Source organism: Pseudophryne corroboree, chromosome 8, assembly GCF_028390025.1.
Source record: "Pseudophryne corroboree isolate aPseCor3 chromosome 8, aPseCor3.hap2, whole genome shotgun sequence".
In the NCBI taxonomy this organism is placed as follows: domain Eukaryota; kingdom Metazoa; phylum Chordata; class Amphibia; order Anura; family Myobatrachidae; genus Pseudophryne; species Pseudophryne corroboree.
The window spans coordinates 181,241,109-181,263,509 of NC_086451.1; the positions used below are offsets into that span (position 1 = coordinate 181,241,109).

At 44.7% G+C, this 22,401-nt stretch overlaps 1 protein-coding gene across 1 annotated transcript in view; it reads right to left on the minus strand.

Annotated features, from left to right (window-relative positions):
• LOC134949800 (rho GTPase-activating protein 6-like) overlaps positions 1 to 22,401 on the minus strand; it is a 612,536-nt gene that overhangs the window by 346,662 nt on the left and 243,473 nt on the right. Inside the window, exon 5 of the mRNA XM_063938526.1 lies at positions 15,359 to 15,551. Within this exon, the coding sequence (XP_063794596.1) occupies positions 15,359 to 15,551 (193 nt within the window). The remainder of the gene's footprint in view (positions 1 to 15,358; positions 15,552 to 22,401) is intronic.

Here is a 22,401-nt window from a genome sequence, read left to right on the forward strand (position 1 = left end):
CTCTCTAGGAAGTAAGACCATGCGAGTTGGAGAAGTATCACCAGGATACTGTGCACATATCGTACAACCTGATACGTGTACTAAACAGATGGGAGAATTAGGGTTAGGAGATTTCACATGGAAAATTTGTAACATGATAATGTCATACTCCGTCCCATATGTTCTCCCCGATGATGCATATTTCATATGCGGGAGGAAGGCGTATAAGTGGCTTGCCCCAAACTCAGAGGGATTGTGCTATATTGGAAAAGTACTGCCTGAAGTAATGACTGTAACCCATAACAAAATGAAAGATATTCACCGCAGTGCCCAAGCTCCTTATACTCACACTCATTACGAGCACGTTGTTAAACGGCACCTGATAGAGAGGACAGAGCATTCAGCCTCTGATCTGATCCATGAATCCACCGGGATTCAATTCCTACTCGCGTTAGATATCACTCGTACCGCCAGAGGAGTGATAAATTATAAATATATATCTGCGCTTGCAAATTTATTAGACAATATCACCGAAATGTATGACGACACATTCAGGTACACTGGGAAAGAGTTACAAGCCTACAAAACAGAACTGGTTCAGCATAGGATGATTCTCAATTACCTCACAGCTGTGACAGGCGGGTATTGTGTTACCCTCGCAACTCAATATGGAATAAAATGCTGCACATATATCACAAACAGCACGGAGGACCCAGCCGAGGTCATAGAACAAAAGATGGAGGACATTTTACAATTAAAATGGGAGTTTCGAAGGAAACACAATCTCACACTCGCTGCTGTGGGTAATGAGCTGACCAGTTGGGTGTCTTGGTTGAACCCACGAAATTGGTTCTCGGGCTTAGGAGAATGGGCCCAAGGTATTATTATGGATGTAGGGAAATTTCTTTTGTGTATTCTAGGAGTCGTCATATTGGTTGGCCTGATATTTAGATGCGTTCAGGTTTTAGCGAAGTGTAAAAGTAATACCAGGGTGATGAGTTTAAGGAGCGAAGACACTGTAATAACAACAACTAATCTGATTTATGACCCAACGATAGAGACAATGTTGTGATAAAAATGGGATTCCACGGTCCGTTTCTTTCACCCGTTTCTCCTTTGTTTTCCTCCAAGGTACAAAGACATCCGCTTGGAAGAAGAATTTGACAACCTCTTTTATACAGACCATTGATGAACTATGCTACAAGCCCCCAATTTCCCTAGTGACTTTAACTTTTACGATAGCCCAATACTTTAGAGACTGTAACCTTATGGACAATGGAACAACTTTTGCTCGCTATTTATAGCAAAAGCACCGAGAGACATCAGACAACATGTACATCAAGACAAGACATCAGACAAGAACTCAATCGGCAAATGCATATTAAACTCACATAGTTTATGACTGCATTTATAATAATTGCTTCTTATCTTCACCTCTACAACCTCCAGGTAATGACACACATAGTCGATAGGGAATATAGATACAGATATCAGCACTCACATATCCCTCCATTCATGTATCATCAACTAAATGTGCTCCCCCATTTGTTGCAACCAAAAGCCGAAAAGAGCTCGGTAAAGTTTGACAGCCCATCCACAGACCCGTAATACGGGATAAGAAGGATTCAAATGTATACTTCGCAATACCTCGAAGCTTGATTTTTAACACACGTACGGCACGATGATACATGACCCCTCAAACATGGATTCATACATACATGCTTCTACTATCTCACTAGGTCATACTTTTTACCACCTGCTCCTCTCCTCCCTTTACCCAATCATAAAATGGTATTTTCAGGATGACATATATTTTTCTTTTTTGAACTGTTTTAGGAAGTGGCAGTTATTGATGACTGCCAAAGGGTGGACTGTCAAAGTCGGAAAAATATCATGCTACACGTTGCCATATATTCACCTCATGCGCTTGCCCGCTGCACGTGCACATTCTCTCCCGTGCGCGCGCATATTCGCAGCTGCGTGACGGCGCCTCCACGGCCGTGCGCATTGGCGCGTGGTATGCGCATTTACGGTAGAGTTTGTGTGCGTCTAGCGGGCGACTCAATCGTTACATAATAAAACCAAATAGTATGTTTTATAGGCAATGTTCCCCTTAATAATAACAGTAAGTTTGTTTAATGTAACTGGTCGCTGGACAGAGGAATTCCTATTTGCATGGTACGAAAGGTCAGACAGGGTTTGAGCAGTTGTGTTTGGTACCTAACTAAAGAACATCTTATTAGAAACAATCCGGTGCTGGTTAGGTAAAGATTAATCGCTCATGCGTATAGTTATGTCTATTAGTAGTGTCTGGACATTTACTATATTTGCGGTTCATTATCCATGCGGCGGGAATTCTGAGATTCCCTCCCACCTGAGCAGTTTGATATAGTCACAGCCCACCTGTTCAAACTAACCTATGACCTTTTGTTATGATGCGAGGAGACATTCCTGTGTCCAATGAACAATGAGATTATAGGTCCCTTTGTAGTATACTATACGCAGTGTATATAAGGACAGCCAGCCTGGCCAGCTCAGTCTTCTCTCCACAAACGGTTTTCATCTTGACTAACTCGGAGCTGGTACCAGGACTGCGCTGCGATCTTTCCCCACTGTGTGTAAGTTATTCTCTGTGACCATTCTAAATCTCTGACTGTATTCTGCCATGATCTCTCTCTCTCTCTCATTGTTTGTTATTGTTTGCGATTGTACCGCTATTGTATATTTATGTGTAGTTATTCTGCTTAGATATTGATGTTAGCCTGTATTGTATGAACTGTTAACTGTTTTTTTTTTCTTTTTACATAGCTAGATATTGTTAGTAAAGGTGTTGGAACCTTAGCAAGGAATTGTGTGTTTATTACATTGCAGAGGGTAATTGGAGCGTCTCAATCGCTCAAGCAGCTTTAGTATTAACAAGGTTAAGCAGCGTTATATCGCTACAGTATTTCAGTAGTAAGGTTTACAGTACAAACTCAATCTTTCACTGTGTTGCATACAAGGTTTACTGAGTGTCATTCCGTGAGCATCTGCGCCGCTCGTGTTCCCCTCGTGGTCACGAGCGTACGCTACGCTAGTAGCGTAGCATTACGGTAGTCGGCCACCTATAGCGTGCTCGCACCACGCGTTAAGCTGTGAGCGAGCGTGTCGCATGTGCGTCTCGACCACGGATAAGCGTCTGCTACGCTAAGTGCGTACCCTTACGGTACCCCATACGCCAATTGCGTACTGAGTCTCTTACCCATTTATAGTGAATGTTATAAGATAAATATTTAGCTTTATCAGCTCTTTTAGAGACGTGACGGTGGTGACCGGTAGAGCTGAGGAAACCACCATACTAGCCACATGTGAGTCCACTGGAGGAGGCGTTTCCCAATACTTAGACTGCTCCGGCACGAGGGGATAGCGAGCCAGCATCTTCTTTTGAGGCACAAACTTCGTACCCGGGTTTTCTCAGGGTTCCTGACGTATATCAATGGTCAGAGTGAGGTAAAACTTGTTTAATCACCTTCTGACGCTTGAACCTATCTGGTTTCTTAGGAGGAACGGATGGCTCGGGATCATCTGTAATCTGTAAAATTTACTTAATAGCCTCCAAGAGATCAGGAACATCCACATGTGAACCACCCTCCCCATCAGCCGTATCTGAGTCAGAACCTGTGGGGTCAGTGTAAGTGCCGTCTTCATCCGACGAGGTGTCAGTGACAGTAGTGGATTGTGAGGAGACAAGCGCTCGCTTAGAGGACCCCTTGGACGTAGGCGAGCGACGGTCAGACTTTTTAGTAGTCAGGGACTGGTTCAACTTCTTTATTTGAGCAGTTAAATCGTCCGTCTACGGCGGGTTAGCTCCAGGGACCACAAAAGGTTGTATCGGCATTGGGGGGCCCATAGGGGGGTTCGTTTATGAACTAGCGTATGTAAAAGCGTGGAAAAAGCGGCCCACGGCGGGTCACTATTTGCCCCCATTGCCACCGTCCCACTGGGGTGCAAGGAGCCCCCAGAACCAGAGCCCAAAGCTGCTATATTCTCGTCATAGGTACAGTATCTGTGGCTACAGCAACACTGGCAGTGTGTTCAGCCCCAGAACCGTTACTGCAAGTTATATCATGTCTGCTTCTGAGGGTATCAGGTAGCACAGTACAATTTGTCAGCAGCACGATACCTCTAGCCCAAACCCCTGCGCAGTGCAGTCAGCACCAGCAGAGTTAAAGGAGAGATATGGTGACTAAATCACGGAGAAAAATACGTAATACAGTATATCTTTGTGAAAATCCTATATTAGATAAAACCTGACGCACCAAGCCCCCTCAGGTTATAGAATATAAGGATAGCAGGTTGAGTGAAAGACACGAAATGGACACCACTCAGCTATCAAATGCACACACAAATAGTCACAGTTTGTACAATGCAGAGGCTATTACTAACAATAACTGCACTGGACTAGCTTACACAGCTATATAACAATAGATATAACAGTACACAGTAAGAACTGGATGTATATCACAGGGTAATTGTACTAGGAAACCGTGACTAAATGCACTCTTTCTTAACTAACACTGACTAAAAAAGGTAGGTAGAATACTTAAGTGTCCCGTAAAGTCACAGCACCGACAACCAGGCGGCTTTTCATAGGAGGATTTGCCTAAGCATTCCCAGGAACAGTGAGCTGAGGGATAATGGCGCCGCAGACACTGCCAGGGAGTGAGGGAGAGACAGATATGCAGCTCCAGGGAGGGAACATTTGCAGAAAATGGCGCCCTGGGGCTGTGGGAGGGGCTTCAGGTCCAAGCTCTATCCCCCTGCTGGCAAAACCACCGGGTACTGCGGGCTCTAATAAAACGGTTTATAGAGAAAACCTGACCTGTCCCATGCCCTGGTTACCTAGTGGGATCGCCTGTACTGCCACAGTGTCCACCGCCAGCGCGCGCGGCCCGCCTCCCACTGACCACGCCGGATCGCGATAAAGACCGGGTCCCGCAAGAAAACCGGAGCCTCCAGCTGTAGTTTCCCGGAAACCAGGGCTCGGGAGTGTACAGCGCCGCTGGGGAGAGCCGGAGCTGCAGCCGCGAATGTCCACTGACATGTAACACTGCTGCTGCCCTTGAAGTCTTCACTTTTTTCCTCAGAAAAAAAGCTCTTCTTAGGGCTGCATGGAGCAGCCCCTCTGTTAAGTGCCTGCTACTGCAGCACCAACTACAAAACTGAGATCCTATGCAGGGAGGCGGGATGATATAGGAGGCGGCGCTCTGCATTCTGGGAACAGTCAAAGCTTTGAGCCTGTTGGTGCCTTGGATCAAGATCCTACTCTGCACCACATTGTCCATTCCTTGTGGAGCCCAGTGTACCCCGCAGCAGAAACTAAATTTTGTCTGGATCCTTTTTTTCAGATATGTCTCTTGACAGAAATTTGGATTTCATCACTGGTTTCATTGAGCTGGTAAAGTCCAAACAATGCTTGTGGAAAGTCAAGTCCAAGGAGTATGCCAATAAGGCTAAATACCTTTCCGCCAATGAGGAGCTAGTGGAATTTAGCAAGCCATTCTTTGCGGCAACTGATGTGGAGTGGGTAAAAAAGAAATGGCATAACCTCTGCACAGTTTACAAAAAGGAGCAGAAAAAGATGGAGGATTCTAAGCGCTCCAGGGCAGGCACAGATAAAATATACACACTACTACTTTATGGTATTACAGTCTGATGTCGTTCTTAAATGAGCCTGAACCAACAAGGACTGGATTTTCCTCCATCCCATGGGCAGATGCAGCGGAGAGTGAAACAGGTGATGCTTCGCAGGCCACATCTGTAAGTATTTAGTCATTGACACTTTAATTGTTAACCTTGGCCCCCAGTCCACCACACACCACACTCCATGTTATTGCATTCTCCTGCCAGTGGACTGCGCGTACGCCATTAAAATAGGCCAGGTACTCCTCCCTGACCTGCTTTGCACAAGCAGTCCCCTTGGAGAGGAGAGGAGGTGCTTGCAGGGAAGGCATAGGTGAATCCTCCTCTTCCGGTGCTGCTGCTGTGGCCTATGCTAGCTTGTTTGGCTGCGCAGAAAATTATGGAAGACACAGCATGCAGTCACCATCCAGTCTATTTTGTCCACAGTGAGGTTAATTATGGTGATGAAGATCCAAAAGTGGTTAGATAGTATCCCAAAAGCGTTCTCCACAATACACCGTGCCCTTGATAGTCTATAGTTAAAGATCTTCTTCTCCTTACATAGCTTTCTTTGGGGATAGGGCTTAATGATGTGTTTGTGGAGTGCAAAGGCTTCATCCGCCACAAAAACAAAATTGAGGCCGTGTGTTGTTTCTCCTCTAGAAGTCAAGTTCATCTTGTTTGAGATAAGTCTCTCATAAAAGGCAGTGTTCTTCAGAGAGCCACTCTCTGAGGCCCGGCCATTCTTACCAACATCAATGAAGATAAACTCGTAGTTTGCATTTACCACTGCCATCAGAACGATGCTAAAGTACCCCTTGTAATTGTAGTACATCGATCCACTATTGATAGGTGGGCAAATGCAGATGTGTTTCCCATCGATGGCTCCACCACAATTAGGGAAATTCCACCTGGTTTCATACTCCTGGCCGTTGGCTTGCCACTCTTCAACACTTGTAGGAAACTAGGGAAAAATATAATAAAGAAATTACCACGTTAACTGTTTGTCTATTTACAGATAGATGAAAAATCACTAAAAAACAGTTGCGCAGAGAACCCTAAAATGCAGCCCAGGTCAACTCATATGGCTCACCACACCATATATACAAAGGTAATGGAAAAAAGGAGAGAAACTCAGTGGCGCAGATAAGGTAAAATGAGAATGAGGATAAGAACAATCAAAACAAAAGGTCAAAAGATAATAGTCTTTCCTCTTAATGAAGGCAACAAATTCTTTCAAAGGCTGTGGTTTTCTTTCAAGGCTCCCACTCCAGAGAATGTACCTCGGGCAGGAAAAAGGATAACCTTAGTGCAACACCATTTAATATCTGAGTAAATCACACCTTGGCACATAATATCACACTCACATTTAGTAAGTGATAAACTTGCTCATCATCCTCCACAGTTTAAGATACTTCTTAAAATTTCTTCCTCCAAATGTATAAAAACAAGGCACACAGAACCTCCTAAAGGAATAGATGACTTTCACGACAATGGAAATTGGAACCAGCCAGTCCATACGCCAGAAACGTCAGTATCCTTACGATATTCCAAGGAGGAAGAAAGTCCAGCATAAAAGAAGTCCACCTGCTTTACGCGTTTCGGACACTTCTTTTATGCTGGACTTTCTTTTATGCTGAACTTTCTTCCTCCTTGGAATATCGTAAGGATACTGATGTTTCTGGCGTATGGACCGGCTGGTTCAGATTTCCATTGTCTTGTTGTTTTTATATATGGAGGAAGAAATTTTAAGAAGTATCTTAAACTGTGGTGGATGATGAGCAAGTTTATCACTTACTAAATGTGAGTGTGATATTGTGTGCCAAGGTGTTGATATTAAACGGTGTTGCACTAAGGTTATCCTTTTTCCTGCCCGAGGTACATTCTCTGGAGTGGGAGCCTTGAAAGAAAACCACTTCCTGGAAAGAATTTGTTGCCTTCATTAAGAGGAAAGACTTTACTGTCTTTTGACCTTTTGTTTTGATTGTTCTTATCCTCGTTCTCATTTTACCTTATCTGCGCCACTGGGTTTCTCTCCTTTTTTCCATTACATTATGTTTGCCTATTTACCCCACAGTCTACTACTTTGGAGACAGAAATGTCCAGCACCCTAGATCTCACTGTTTTAGTGGAACCTTAGGACACAACACAAACCCCGCCAGCACAACAAACAGGTACACCTGTGTCCACAAGCTTCTCGCAAAAGAGGGCATAAGCACAAGAACACCTAGGAGGATGAGGAGTGGCCTGCTTGCTACTAGCAAGTTAAAAGAGCTTTAACAAATACATGAGACCGTTTTGCAGAGTTTGGGACATACACAGCAAGGTGTACCCATGATGACCCTCTTGATCAAGTGGAACATTATGAGCGACTGTCCCATGAGTTGGTCTTTATGATGAGGAGAGGCCGTCTGAGTGATGACACAGTGATCGGTCACCGTTCCACAGTCATCTCAGATTATATGGCCCCACCCCAGTTTACCCCTCCCACCCAACTCCAGCCTATTCCTCCCACCAAACTCCAGCATATTTCTCCCACCGATTCACTGCCTATTCCTTCCGCCCAAGCCGAGCCTACTCCCCCACCCATCTTCCCTAGCTCTTTTTTTTTCTGCTATGCTGGAGGATGAGGATGGTGCATTTTAGTTTTTTAAGAACATTTAATATTTATATTCCCAATAAATATTGTGCGGTATGGTGATATATGGTACTTTGGTTGCACAGTTTGGGGGGAGGATACACACATGCTGAAAGTGCATAGTCGTGGGGCCGGGACCACTGACTCTGCACTTTACAGCATGTTTATATTCTCTGGGTCCAATCTGAAACCAAAACACCATATATCCCTCCCATGTTAGGAATATATACACTGCACCATATTTATTGGGAATTACAGGGATTGGCTAAAAACCAGACAGGCCCAGATTCTCAAACGCCACACTGTACTGAACCCCCACACTAATCTTGCCCACTTTTTGGAAAAAGTACTGCAGGTTTCTCAACCGGTGGGGTGTGTTTTTTGCCTGGGGTGTTTATGTGACAGTACTCATTGTGGAGAAAGGGAGGGAGCGATACAGCTGTTCTGCATGATCCAGGGATGTTTTTAAAAATCAGAACAACCTAGACCATACAGAGATGCTGTAATCTCTCTCTCCCGGTGTTCCGCAATGACCACGGATATATACACCCAATCGGGCTGGAGACCCCACAAATCGGGACGTATGGGGATGTACAGTACTTTCTCCAAAATTGCTGGGATTGGTGCATTGATCTGGTACGATGTGGCGTAGGAGGGATTGGCTTTTACCCAATCCATCTACTATTAATTTTTTTTGTATTTTATAGTGTTTATAATAAGGTAGTATTTATGGTTGTTGAAAGCCATGTTAGCTACAGTGCAAATATATGTCATGCTGGCAAAAAATGCACTTTTTGACTTGTTGTATGCTACTTTAGCAAAAAACTTTTTACCACTTGAGCCATGTTGGCTACAGTGAAAATATATGCCATATTGGCATTTGTAGTGCACTTTATCTGATGTTTTATCCTATGATAAAAAAATTTACTACTCAAGTACACAAGTGTGTCGTGTTGTTCTTTTACCTTTAAATACAGATTGTGCAGCACCTTCACGATGGCCTTGCAGGTGTCAGAAATGATCCACCCTAAAGTTTAAGCAGAGATGAGGGTCCCAAACTTTAGATCTTCCAATGAAGACACAGTAGCCAGGTACCTCATGGTAATCATCAGTCTCTCCTCAGGCGGTATGGCCCTCCACATCTTAGTATCCTGCCTCTGAATATAGGGAGTCACCAGGGCCAGTAAATCCTGGAATGTATCATCTATCCGCAGGTAGTTGCGATAGTCCTCTGGGTTGTCCTCCTTAATTTCGGTCAGCAGAGACATGCGAGAGAGAGAGTGTCCCTCTTCTTCAGCCACTCCTTTTGTCCAGCAGGACATCACCCTTTTCCTTCTCTGAGCCCTGTCACGTCTCCTCTTAAGAAAGCCATAGGCTAACAAGAGGTTATAGCGATAGGGATGCATATCAGAATAGAATAGGAAAAAGAAAACCAAAACAAAGCAGTGCACGGTAGCAATATGGAACGCTTAGAAGGTATAAACCAGCTTTGCTAGTCATAGAGCAGAGTGGGCCCAGAGTTAAAAATGTCTGTTGTTTACATAGTTTCATTTTAGCCCAGCCCATCTGATCAATCATATGTTAAATTGCAGGTTAAAAAAGGCCTTTCAGATATATTGCATGAGATGGATAGCAATGCGTTAGATCTCATGAGATAAATCACATGTAAAAAAAATAACTTGAGGAGTAAATCGCAATTGCAGGGCTCCTGGGAAGCTCCCCGCCAGATTGCAGGAAAATTGGATACTACTCATTGCTGAGATAAAACTCCCTAGTGGATGGGGGCCTTTTGAGATATCTTGCATGAGATGGATAGCAGTGCTCTAGATCACATGAGATAAATCACATGTAAAAAAAAATGGTGCCCATACACTTGTGAGATAATCTGTACTAACCTTCGATTTCGAATGGATCTATGAGAGAAATCGGGGGATTGTATGCACATTTTAGGTACCTTTCAACGCGATGCACGGGCACGCTGGTCGAATCTCGTGTCTCAAGATAGTATATGCTGCACTTAATATTTATCGAATCGAAGCGTGATCTCATACTGTTTTTTTTTTTTACCACTTTCTATGTATCACACTGCGATGTGCGATATGTGAAGACAGGAGAAGACCTCCTGGACACTCCTCTTCCCCTCACTGCGCACATGACTGGAGAGGAGGCTGCAAGCACGCTGCTGAGCTCCCAAACACCGCACAAGGTAGGCAGGCTATACAACTGGCCACCAATGATTATTCCTCTTTACCAACACTGCCCACCGTTTATCCTGCTCTACCCACATTTATATTGGCCCCTGCCCAAAATGTTGCGCCACTGCAAGCCCCATCCAGCCGCACCCTAAACGCCATTATACTGCACCACTGACCACCAAAGACTACTAGTCTTTTTTAACAACACTGCCCAACGTCTCTGCTGCTCTACCCAGGATTATACAGGCCCCCTGCCCAAAATGCTGCACTACTGCAAGCCTCATGCGGCTGCGCCCTAAACGCCATTATACTGCGCCACTGGCCACCAATGACTATTATTCTTTTTTAACAACACTGCCCACTGTTTCTGCTGCTCTACCCACGATTATACAGGCCCACTGCCCAAAATGCTGCACTACTGAAAGCCCCATTTGGCCGCGCCATAAACGCTATTATACTGTACCACTGCAACCCACATCCCACCCTTATGCTGCTGCACCCTGCACACCAATGTATTCTCACTACATATTTCAGATAACTCACACCAGTAACTAGAAAACAAACTTTATTTAACCAGAATAATGGAACTTTAACTAGAAAACAAACTTTATTTAACCTAAATAGTTTAACTTTTTCATGTTTTTTTAATTTTCCTGTTTTTGCATTCTGCAAGTGTCTTTCCAGCTTCATCATCCTGTACCGTGAGGAGGAGTGTCTGTGGCTGACATCAGAAGAGGGAGGCTGCTTTACAGGAAACGCACTTCAAAACTGGGGTAGCCCCGGTTCTTAAAGACCGTAACTACCCACACCCCTTTTATAATAACAAGAGCAAGGGTAAGTCTTTTGGCGTTGCTATATTGCTGTCCAAACGCTTACCATTTCAAGAGGTGACGTCCACATCTCTTGAGGAGGGCAGGACACTCCTGGTAAAGTGTAAATTGTTTGATCAAGTCTACACCTTCATAAACATATATACTCCTAATCACTCACAACCTAGATTCTTAGCAAGAGTTCTTAATCGTGTTGGAACTTTGATCGACGGCATCCTAGTTATAGGAGGGGACATCAATTGGTCTCTTCAGCCGTAGGTGGACATTTCCGGGACACCAGCTAGGCCCTCACTAGCCTCGCATCGTAGAGTATGCCATTCTCTCCATGACCACCAGTTGGTTGACATGTGGAGGCTCCAACACTCTAATATATCTATATACCTGGTCGGACCCAGACCTTGGCGCAAATCTCGTCCTCTCGACCAGGTATATAGATGATGTATTTTTCATCTGGAAAGGGGATGAACAATCACTTAAGAGTTTTCTATCACATCTTAACAACAATGATCGCAATCTGCAATTCACCTCACATTACAGTCAAGAAAAGGTGGAATTTTTAGATCTCAATATCTTTGTACATGAAGGGACGTTGCATACCAACACATTTAATAAAGCAGTTGATGTAAACAGCTTTATACTAGCCTCAAGCGGACATCACCCTACCTGGCTCAACGGTATCCCGATGGGCCAGTTCAAAAGACTTAGCCGCAACTGCTCAAGGCTAAATGATTACGACACACAGGGACATACTCTTAGTGAAAGATTCAAAGAGAAAAACTATCACCCTGACCTGGTAAAAAGGGCCTTTGATACAGTTCGAGCAAATGATCGCTCAACACTTCTGGACTACAAGGACAAATCCACACAAAAAAATATGACTGAAGGACCTATGTTTATCACACAATATTCTGGTCAGGCACATAAAGTCAAAAAAATCCTAAAAAAACACAGGGCAATATTACTACAAGATGACACCCTGGCAGAGATACTACCACAGAACCCTTAGGTAGTATACAAAAAGGCTCCCGACATAAAACAAAAACTTAGAAATAGTTGCATACCTCCGACAAACACGATACAGACAATCATCGATGGTTCACATACTGTAGCAAAGGAGGTTTTTTTCATTGCGGGACATGTGTAGGATGTAAGGTAACCAATTCCAAGAGTACTACACCAACATGCAGTATAAAATCTAAGGTGAATACACATGAGTTTAAGATCAGGGATAGGTTGACATGCCATAGCAAGGGCATTATATACATCCTCCAGTGCCCATGTGCTAAACAATACGTAGGAAGAACAATACGACCACTTAAAGTCAGAATTGGGGAACACGTACGTAATATTAGGAAAGGCACAGAAGACCACCCATTAACCCAACATTTTAAAGAGTTCCATAACTCAAACCCTGCTCTACTCAAGTTTACTGGTTTAAAAAAGTTTAAAAAGATCTGGAGAGGAGGTGATTTCACTTCCAGAATTAATAAGGAAGAACTGTGTATGATGATCAATTTAGGGACACTGGCCCCCAAAGGGCTCAACATTGACAACGAAATTAGGTCCGTTATATGCAAATGAAGTCATATCCCATTAAAATGTAGTCCAAATGTATTCCAAACAGCAGCTACTTTTAATATCTTATCGATATCTTACATTAAAATAATGACAGGCATTGGTTGATGTTGTAGAGGGTTAATCATTAATCCCATGCACTTTTAATTTAGCGCTGAAATAACCCAAGGTTCATTATTTTAGCAGTTACACCATCCTGCAAGAATGATTCAGAAAACTGCTACACTATATCTTTTTATATATATCCTTTGCACTACAGATATATTTTTCCATTATTTCCTTTTTATAATACTGTGCACACTCTAAAGCACTGTGAATATGTTATATCCTCCCATCAACTTCGATTGACAAGCTGTGAGCCAATCACAAAGCCAGATCAGAGGACCAATGGGAAAGGATCCCACCCTATCAGGACACCTTAAATTCCTGCAACTCAAACACACACATGACTCCCAGAGAAAGACCCTAATAGGTCGAAACGCGTTGGAGCTACCTATTTAAACTACATTGGACAGAGGACGAATGCTCACTGCAAGGAAGGACAGCGCAGCTAATCTTTTCCGCAAACCGTCCAGTCACGTGATCCGGAGTTCCGGAAGCAACCGGTTGCTAAGCGACGGAAGAAGCCCTAGACAGCGTGTGGAGGAAGGTGGAGGGGAAGGGAGAAGCTAAGTCCCTGTAGGAGGAGGAGAGGCGCGGCCAGCCGCTCGGAGAGCTCCGGCCAGGTCCACTTCACCTCCGTGACAGGCGCGCACTCCAGGCCAGCGGCCCCACAGAGCATGTCTGAATCAGGCGCTCTACTGTGGGATGCGCTGCAGGAGGAAGAGCGCCAGTCCAGGGCCTTTATTCTCCACTCTAACCAAAGCATACACTACCGCTGTCCACTGTTCATCATTGTACAAGAGAATCCTTTACATCAGAGCACAGCGGGACGCCGCAGTCTGTACAGACTTTATGAACTGTTGGGACTTTAGTACACTTTTTGTGGCTTTTTTTTTTCTTTTTTTTTCGTTTTTGACTTTGCAAAGATTACAGCATTTGCTCTTTCAATTGAACCTTGCATTTCATAAGTTAAGCTCAAACCAGGAGCGTGCTCCAATCACTACTTGACTATTTAAACTTGATTTTTTTGTTCTTTTGGGAAAGACATTATCTTAGTATCTTTGAATAAATAATTTAAGTACATTACCTACCTTTTCATTAGTGCTTTTTAGGTATAACACCACCTTATAACTGCATCATTTACTACTACAACTAGGGGTTGAGCGCTGGTTCCCTGTGGATTTATCCACATCTGTATACCTACATTTGCTGTAATAAGAAGCAGTTCTGTCCTAGGGAGTGAGCCCTGTTCTAAGCATCAGAACATGGCAAAAGTATCCTCTTTGCCACAATAAGTACTTATTTATGTATTCAGTACTTTATGTGCAGCTTGCTAAAAATCACTAGATTTTGCATAGTTGATCTTATGACTCAGAATCAGGATGATGTTTTGTTTTTTACCCTATACTCTGTAGCAGAATTTAGTCTTTTTTTTTTTTAAACCTAAACCTCTGCAACATGTTCATATTATTGTAATATGTTCATACTACTGTAATAAGTTTATACATTGAGTCCCGTTGGACAAAAGTACTATATAAATAAATTATTTAATTTATTGGACTGGTAAACAGACAATGGTAGCCAAATAATCCAGATCAATAGTGACAAAGTGGATACCAGGAATCAATGGCAGGAACCAGTGGAACAGTATCGGAAAGGAGGTCAGGAGAAGAATGAGATTCTAGAGTACTGAAATGTACTGCTGCTAAATAAAGTGGGTCCAAAGGGGCCACACCATGCAACCTTTTTTCAATATTTACCTCTCTGGAGTCCTGTGGCAGCGATAGTGACTGTGAACACTAGGTGGTACGCAAGGCTTCGGGAAAATAGCGCGGTTGCCAGTTTCCTGGTGTTTTGCACATGCGCAGCAGGGAAAATCACTGGGATAATGACAGCCATGCCATTTTCCCAAAGACCAGCGCACTACTTAGTTCCTAGCAGCACCGTAACCGCCACTGCCTGCTAGAGAGGAGGGGGCCAAGATGGAGACTGCACACAGGCCCCCTCCTCTCTTAATACTCCCCTGTGGCAGTGTGACTAATCATCTGAAATATTACTTACAGATCTGTCCATATGGTAACATCTGATAGGTAATGTTGGATGTTGTCAATATGAGCATCCAGCACCATAATGCCAAGGACAATGTAAGAAAAACTGCCACTTAGGCTAGCTACTTTATTTCCAAAGTTGGCTACATAATTCACCGGAGGGTCTCAGGGTACTGAGCATTGTCAGATGGCACCATTTAACTTCAAGAAATGTGCTTCATCTGTAAGCTGCACTGCATACAAAACCTAGAATGTTATATGTATTTCAATTTCTATTTATCTTGTCCAATTCCTTTGATTTAACTTATCATCATGTATCAAGTATCTTACCATATTTCTCAATGTGAGAGCAGCATCTCTCTACAATTCGTGGCACCTGCTTGTAAATTGGATTCAGACTTAGCTGTAGACTATTTTCTTCATGTTGAGAACGCAGTTCTGACGAATGTGACAACTGGAGGGCTTCAAGAAGGCGATCAGCTCCGTCATCCAAGTCTGTTATGGAGTCAACAGAAAGAGCCCCCTAAAGATAATAGTTAAAAAGTTAGATTACTGCACAAATATAGTTAGTTTTGTCTGTGATAGACTGTACAAATATATTCTAAAGTGAAGAACATTGTGTTACTTGCTGAACACAGGCTATGTTGTAGATTGTAGATTGAAAAAAGAAAGTGCTGATGCACATTCTAAATACTAAACACTTCTAATAAGAGGAATTATAATAAACTCTGCAATATAGCAGAGTACATGAGAGGATTTTAGAATAAATTTGGCCAAAATAGGGGCCCATCACCAGGGACTAGGTGACCTCATCTGGTTAGTCCCTAATACTAAGGTTTAGGTCCAGGGCACAGGACCAACTGGCCAGAACAAGCCAACCACCCCAAGGCATCGTACTAGTGAGTAGTTTAAAAAAGTGTTACATTAGTAGGAAGCAGCAGCTGCTATGTGTTGAGAGTGTTACATAGGTGAGAGTTAATAATTAGAGTGTTCAAAAATTTCACAGTGGTAAAAGAAAATTACTGCAGGTATTAGCTTAGTAATATCATTCAGGTGCTTGAAAGGGAGGGCGTTTTCTAAGCAGGAAAAAAACAGATATTGTTTCTCCCAGCACCCTGAATAATAGCAGTAACCAGATTTAAATCCCACACAATATCTTAGAATTCAGAGATCTTGGTTACATATATCTGCTCAAATGTATGTATAAGCACCCAAGCTGCATCAAGGCCTCTCTGTATATATTGGGGGGCCCTAGTGCTATATTTAGGTGCAGGGTGTGGCGCCCCAAAAATCAGCATAAGCCGGACAGCCCAGGGCAGCATACCAGTGAAAAAACTATAATGATAATAGATTAGTGTTAAGAAGCCGAAGCTATAGAGAAAGTGATACAAAAATTAGATGTAATTAAAAATAAGATTTTAAACCTACCGGTAAATCTTTTTCTCGTAGTCCGTAGAGGATGCTGGGGACTCCGTAAGGACCATGGGGATAGACGGGCTCCGCAGGAGACATGGGCACTTTAAGAAAGACTTTTGGTCTGGGTGTGCACTGGCTCCTCCCTCTATGCCCCTCCTCCAGACCTCAGTTAGAGAAACTGTGCCCAGAGGAGACGGACAGTACGAGGAAAGGATTTTTGTTAATCCAAGGGCAAGATTCATACCAGCCACAACAATCACACCGTATAACTTGTGATATACTAACCAGTTAACAGTATGAAAACAACATAGCATTAGTCCAAGACTGATTAAAACTATAACATAACCCTTATGTAAGCAAAACTATATCCAAGTCTTGCAGAATTAGTCCGCACTTGGGACGGGCGCCCAGCATCCTCTACGGACTACGAGAAAAAGATTTACCGGTAGGTTTAAAATCTTATTTTCTCTTACGTCCTAGAGGATGCTGGGGACTCCGTAAGGACCATGGGGATTATACCAAAGCTCCCAAACGGGCGGGGGAGTGCAGATGACTCTGTAGCACCGATTGAGCAAACAGGAGGTCCTCCTCAGCCAGGGTCTCAAACATATAGAACTTTGCAACGATGTTTGAACCCGACCAAGTAGCAGCTCGGCACAGCTGTAGTGCCGAGACCCCTCGGGCAGCCGCCCAAGACGAGCCCACCTTCCTAGTGGAATGGGCCTTGACCGATTTTGGTAACGGCAATCCTGCCGTAGAACGTGTCTGCTGCATCGTGTTACAGATCCAGAGAGCAATAGTCTGCTTTGAAGCAGGGCACCAACCTTGTTGGCAGCATACAGGACAAACAGTGCTGTTTTTCTGACTCTAGCCGTTCTGGCCACGTAAATTTTCAAAACCCTTACCACAGCAAGGGACTCGGAATCCTCCCAGTCACGTGTAGCCACAGGCACTACAATAGATTGGTTCATATGAAAAGATGACCCCACGTTAGGCAAGAATTGAGGACGAGTCCACAATTCCACTCTATCCATATGGAAAACCAGATAGGGGCTTTTATGAGACAAAGCCGCCAATTCCGACACTTGCCTAGCAGAAGCCAAGGCTAATAACATGACCACCTTCCAAGTGAGATATATTAACTCCACCGTTTGAAGTGGTTCAAACCAGTGCGACTTAAGGAAACTCAACACCACGTTAAGGTCCCAAGGCGCCACCGGAGGTATAAAAGGAGGCTGAATATGCAGCACTCCCTTCCCAAAAGTCTCTACTTCTGGGAGAGAAGCCAAATCTTTTTGAAAGAAAATGGATAAGGCCGAAATCTGAACCGTAATGGAGCCTAATTTTAGGCCCAAATTCACTCCAGTCTGTAGGAAGTGAAGGAAACGGCCCAGATGGAATTCTTCCGTAGGAGCATTCCTGGCCTCACACCAAGAAACATATTTTCGCCATATACGGTGATAATGTTTAGCTGTCACGTCCTTCATAGCCTTTATCAGCGTAGGAATGACCTCATCCAGAATGCCTTTATCCGCTAGGATCCTGCGTTCAACCGCCATGCCGTCAAACGCAGCCGTGGTAAGTCTTGGAACAGACAGGGCCCCTGTTGCAACAGGTCCTGTCGTAGAAGAAGAGGCCACGGATCTTCTGTGATCATTTCCAGCAGATCCGGATACCAGGTCCTTCGTGGCCAATCTGGAACAATGAGAATTGTTCCCACTCCCCTTTTTTTTATTATTCTCAACACCTTGGGTATGAGAGGAAGAGGAGGAAATACATAGACCGACTGGAACACCCACGGTGTCACTAGGGCGTCTACAGCTATCGCCTGAGGACCTTTTGATCTGGCGCAATACCTCTGTAGCTTTTTGTTGAGGCTGGACGCCATCATGTCTATCTGGGGTAATCCCCACTGATTTGCAATCTGTGCAAAGACTTCCTGATGAAGTCCCCACTCTCCTGGATGCAGGTCGTGTCTGCTGAGGAAGTCTGCTTCCCCGTTGTCCACTCCCGGAATGAACACTGCTGACAGTGCGCTTACATGATTTTACGCCCAGCGAAGAATCCTGGCGGCTTCCGCCATTGCCACTCTGCTCCTTGTGCCGCCTTGGCGGTTTACATGAGCCACTGCGGTGATGTTGTCTGACTGGATCAGATCTGGTTGGTCGCGAAGTAAAGTCTCTGCTTGACGTAGGGCGTTGCCTATGGCCCTCAGTTCCAGGATGTTGATGTGAAGTCAAGTCTCTTGACTTGACCAAAGACCTTGGAAGTTTCTTCCCTGTGTGACTGTTCCCCCACCTCGGAGGCTCGCGTCCGTGGTCACCAGGATCCAGTCCTGAATGCCAAACCTGCGGCCTTCTAGAAGGTGAGCACTCTGCAGCCACCGCAGGAGAGATACCCTGGCTCTGGGGAACAGGGTGAACAACTGATGAATTTGTAGATGTGACCTGGACCACTTGTCCAGTAGGTCCCACTGGAAAGTCCTCGCATGGAACCTGCCGAAGGGAATGGCTTCAAATGATGCCACCATCTTTCCCAGGACTCGAGTGCAGTGATGCACTGACACCTGTTTTGGCTTTTGGCTGACCAGAGTCATGAGTTCCTGAGCTCTTTCTATCGGAAGATAAACTCTTTTCTGGTCTGTATCCAGAATCATGCCCAAGAAAGTCAGACGAGTCGTCGGAACCAACTGCGACTTCGGGATATTGAGAATCCAGCCGTGTTGCTGTAACACCTTCAGTGAAAGTGATACGCTGTTCAGTAACTGCTCTCTTGATCTCGTTTTTATGAGGAGATCGTCCAAGTACGGGATAATTGTGACACCTTGCTTGCGCAGGAGCACCATCATTTCCGTCATTACCTTGGTGAAAATATTCGGGGCTGTGGAAAGCCCAAACGGCAACGTCTGAAATTGGTAATGACAATCCTGTACCACAAATCTCAGGTACGCCTGATGAGGTGGATAAATGGGAACATGAAGATATGCATCCTTTATGTCCAGAGAGACCATAAAATCCCCCCCTTCCAGGCTGGCGATGACCGTTCCATCCTGAACTTGAACCTTTTCAATTATAGGTTCAGGGATTTTTACATTTAATATGGGTCTGACCGAACCGTCCGGTTTCGGGACTACAAACAGGGTTGAGTAATATCCCCTTCCTTGTTAAAGCAGGGGAACCTTGACCACCATCTGTTGAAGATACAATTTGTGAATTGCATTTAACACTATCTCCCCTTCCTGGGGAGAAGCTGGCAGAGCCAATTTGAAAAACCGGCGAGGAGGCACCTCTTCGAATTCCAGCTTGTAACCCCGAGAAACAATTTCTATTGGCCAAGGATTCAACTGCGAGTGAACCCAGATGTGGCTGAAAATTCGAAGACGTGCCCCCACTGGGGCGGACTCCTTTAGCGGGGCCCCAGCGTCATGCGGTGGATATTGCAGAGGCCGGGGAGGACTTCTGTTCCTGGGAACTAGCTGTGTTGTGCAGCTTTTTTCCTCTGCCCTTACCTATGGCAAGAAAGGACGCACCTCGTACTTTCTTGTTTCTTTGTGATCGAAAAGACTGCATTTAGAAATGTGGTGCTTTCTTAGGTTGTGAGGGAATATAAGGCAAACATTTTTGATTTACCAGCTGTAGCTGTGGAGACCAGGTCCGAGAGACCTTCCCCAAACAATTCCTCACCCCTGTAATGTAAAACCTCCATATGCCTCTTTGAGTCGGCATCACCTGTCCATTGCCGGGTCCATAGGACTCGTCTAGCAGAAGTCGACATAGCGTCTTTGAGCATCTCTCATATATAAGACAGTATCTTTTATATGCCCTAGGGTCAATAAAATGGTATCCTTATCTAGGGTCTCTATTTCCGCTGATAAGGTATCTGTCCATGCTGCTACAGCGCTACAAACCCAGGCCGACGCAATTGCCGGTCTGAGTAAGGTACCAGAATGTGTGCAAATGGACTTCAAGGTAATCTCCTGCTTGCGGTCAGCAGGATCCCTGAGGGTAGCCGTATCTTGGGATGGCCGCGCTACCTTTTTGGATAAGCGTGTCAATGCTTTTTCCACCCTAGGGGAGGATTCTCACCGTATCCTGTCCGTTGGCGGGAAAGAATCCTTTTGGGAATCTGCAGTTTTTTGTCTGGAGATTCCCAAGCTTTTTCACATAACTCGTTCAGCTCAGTTGAGGGGGGAAAGGTTAACTCAGGTTTCTTTTCCTTGTACATGTGTACCCTCGTGTCAGGGACAGGGGGTTCCTCTGTGATATGCAAAACATCTTTTATTGCAATAATCATATAGGGAATACATTTAGCCAATTTTGTCTGTAATTTTACATCATCGTAGTCGATACTGGAGTCAGAATCCGTGTCGGTATCTGTATCTATTATTTGGGATAGTGGGCACTTTTGAGACCCCGAAGGTCCCTGCAACATAGGGATAGACATGGGTTGACTCCCTGGCTGTACCCTAGCTTCAGCTCTTATCTTTTGTGCAATAAATTTACATTAGCACTTAAAACATTCCACATATCCATTCAGTCAGGTGTCGGCGTTGTCGACGGAGACACCACATTCATTTGCTCCCCGTCTTCTCTAGGAGAGCCTTTTACCTCAGACATGTCGACACACGCGTACCGACACACCACACACTCAGGGAATCCTCTTATCTGAAGACAGTTCCCCCACAAGGCCCTTTGGAGAGACAGAGAGAGAGTATGCCAGCACACACCCCAGCGCTATATGACCCAGGAAAAAACACAATAAATATATGTTTACCCAGTAGCGCTGTGTGTATATATGTATATATGCGCCTAATTATGTGCCCCCCCTCTTCTTTAAAACCCTCTTTCACTGTGGTATAAGCAGGGGAGAGTTCGGGGAGCTTCCTCTCAGCTGTGCTGTGGAGAAAATGGCGCTGGTGAGTGCTGAGGGAGAAGCCCCGCCCCCTCGGTGGCGGGCTTCTGTCCCGCTCAAATACATTAAAAATTGGCGGGTGCTCTTATATATATACAGTGGCCAGCTGTATACATATATACTTTTGCCAAAGAGAGGTTCATATGCTGCCCAGGGCGCCCCCCCTGCGCCCTGCACCCTTACAGTGACTGCCGTGTGTGAGGTGTATGGGAGCAATGGCGCACAGCTTTACTGCTGTGCGTTACCTCAGTGAAGATCATGAAGTCTTCTGCCGCCTCTGAAGTCTTCTTTTCTTCTCATACTCACCCGGCTTCTATCTTCCGGCTCTGCGAGGAGGACGATGGTGCGGCTCTGGGACGAACTCCAGGGTGAGACCTGTGTTCCGACTCCCTCTGGAGCTAATGGTGTCCAGTAGCCTAAGAAGCAGAGCCTTGAAACTCACAGAAGTAGGCCTGCTTCTCTCTCCTCAGTCCCTCGATGCAGGGAGTCTGTTGCCAGCAGTGCTCCCTGAAAATAAAAAACCTAACAAAATACTTTCTGACAGGAAACGCAGGAGAGCTCCCTGTAATGCACCCAGTCTCCTCTGGGCACAGCAATAAACTGAGGTCTGGAGGAGGGGCATAGAGGGAGGAGCCAGTGCACCCCCAGACCTAAAGTCCTCCTTAAAGTGCCCATGTCTCCTGCGGAGCCCGTCTATCCCCATGGTCCTTACGGAGTCCCCAACATCCTCTAGGACGTAAGAGAAATAAGAAATAGTGTTAAAGAAATTAGTATGTGATAAGTGTTAATAAAGTGTAAGGGTATGCCACATTTAAGCTATCCAGCTCAGCCAATCTAGGGGTACCACAACCCACACCACCACAACCCCAATCTGTGTCTATGATTAACCAGCAAGGAGCCACATGATAATGGCTCCCTGCTACAATAAAAAAAACTGTTTAGAATTAATTCTATTAGGGTGTGCAGTCTCCCATATGTAGTCTATATTGTGAGAACCTCTGATGAAACAGCTGTATAATGGATAGCGGAGAAGCGCATAAGGGCTA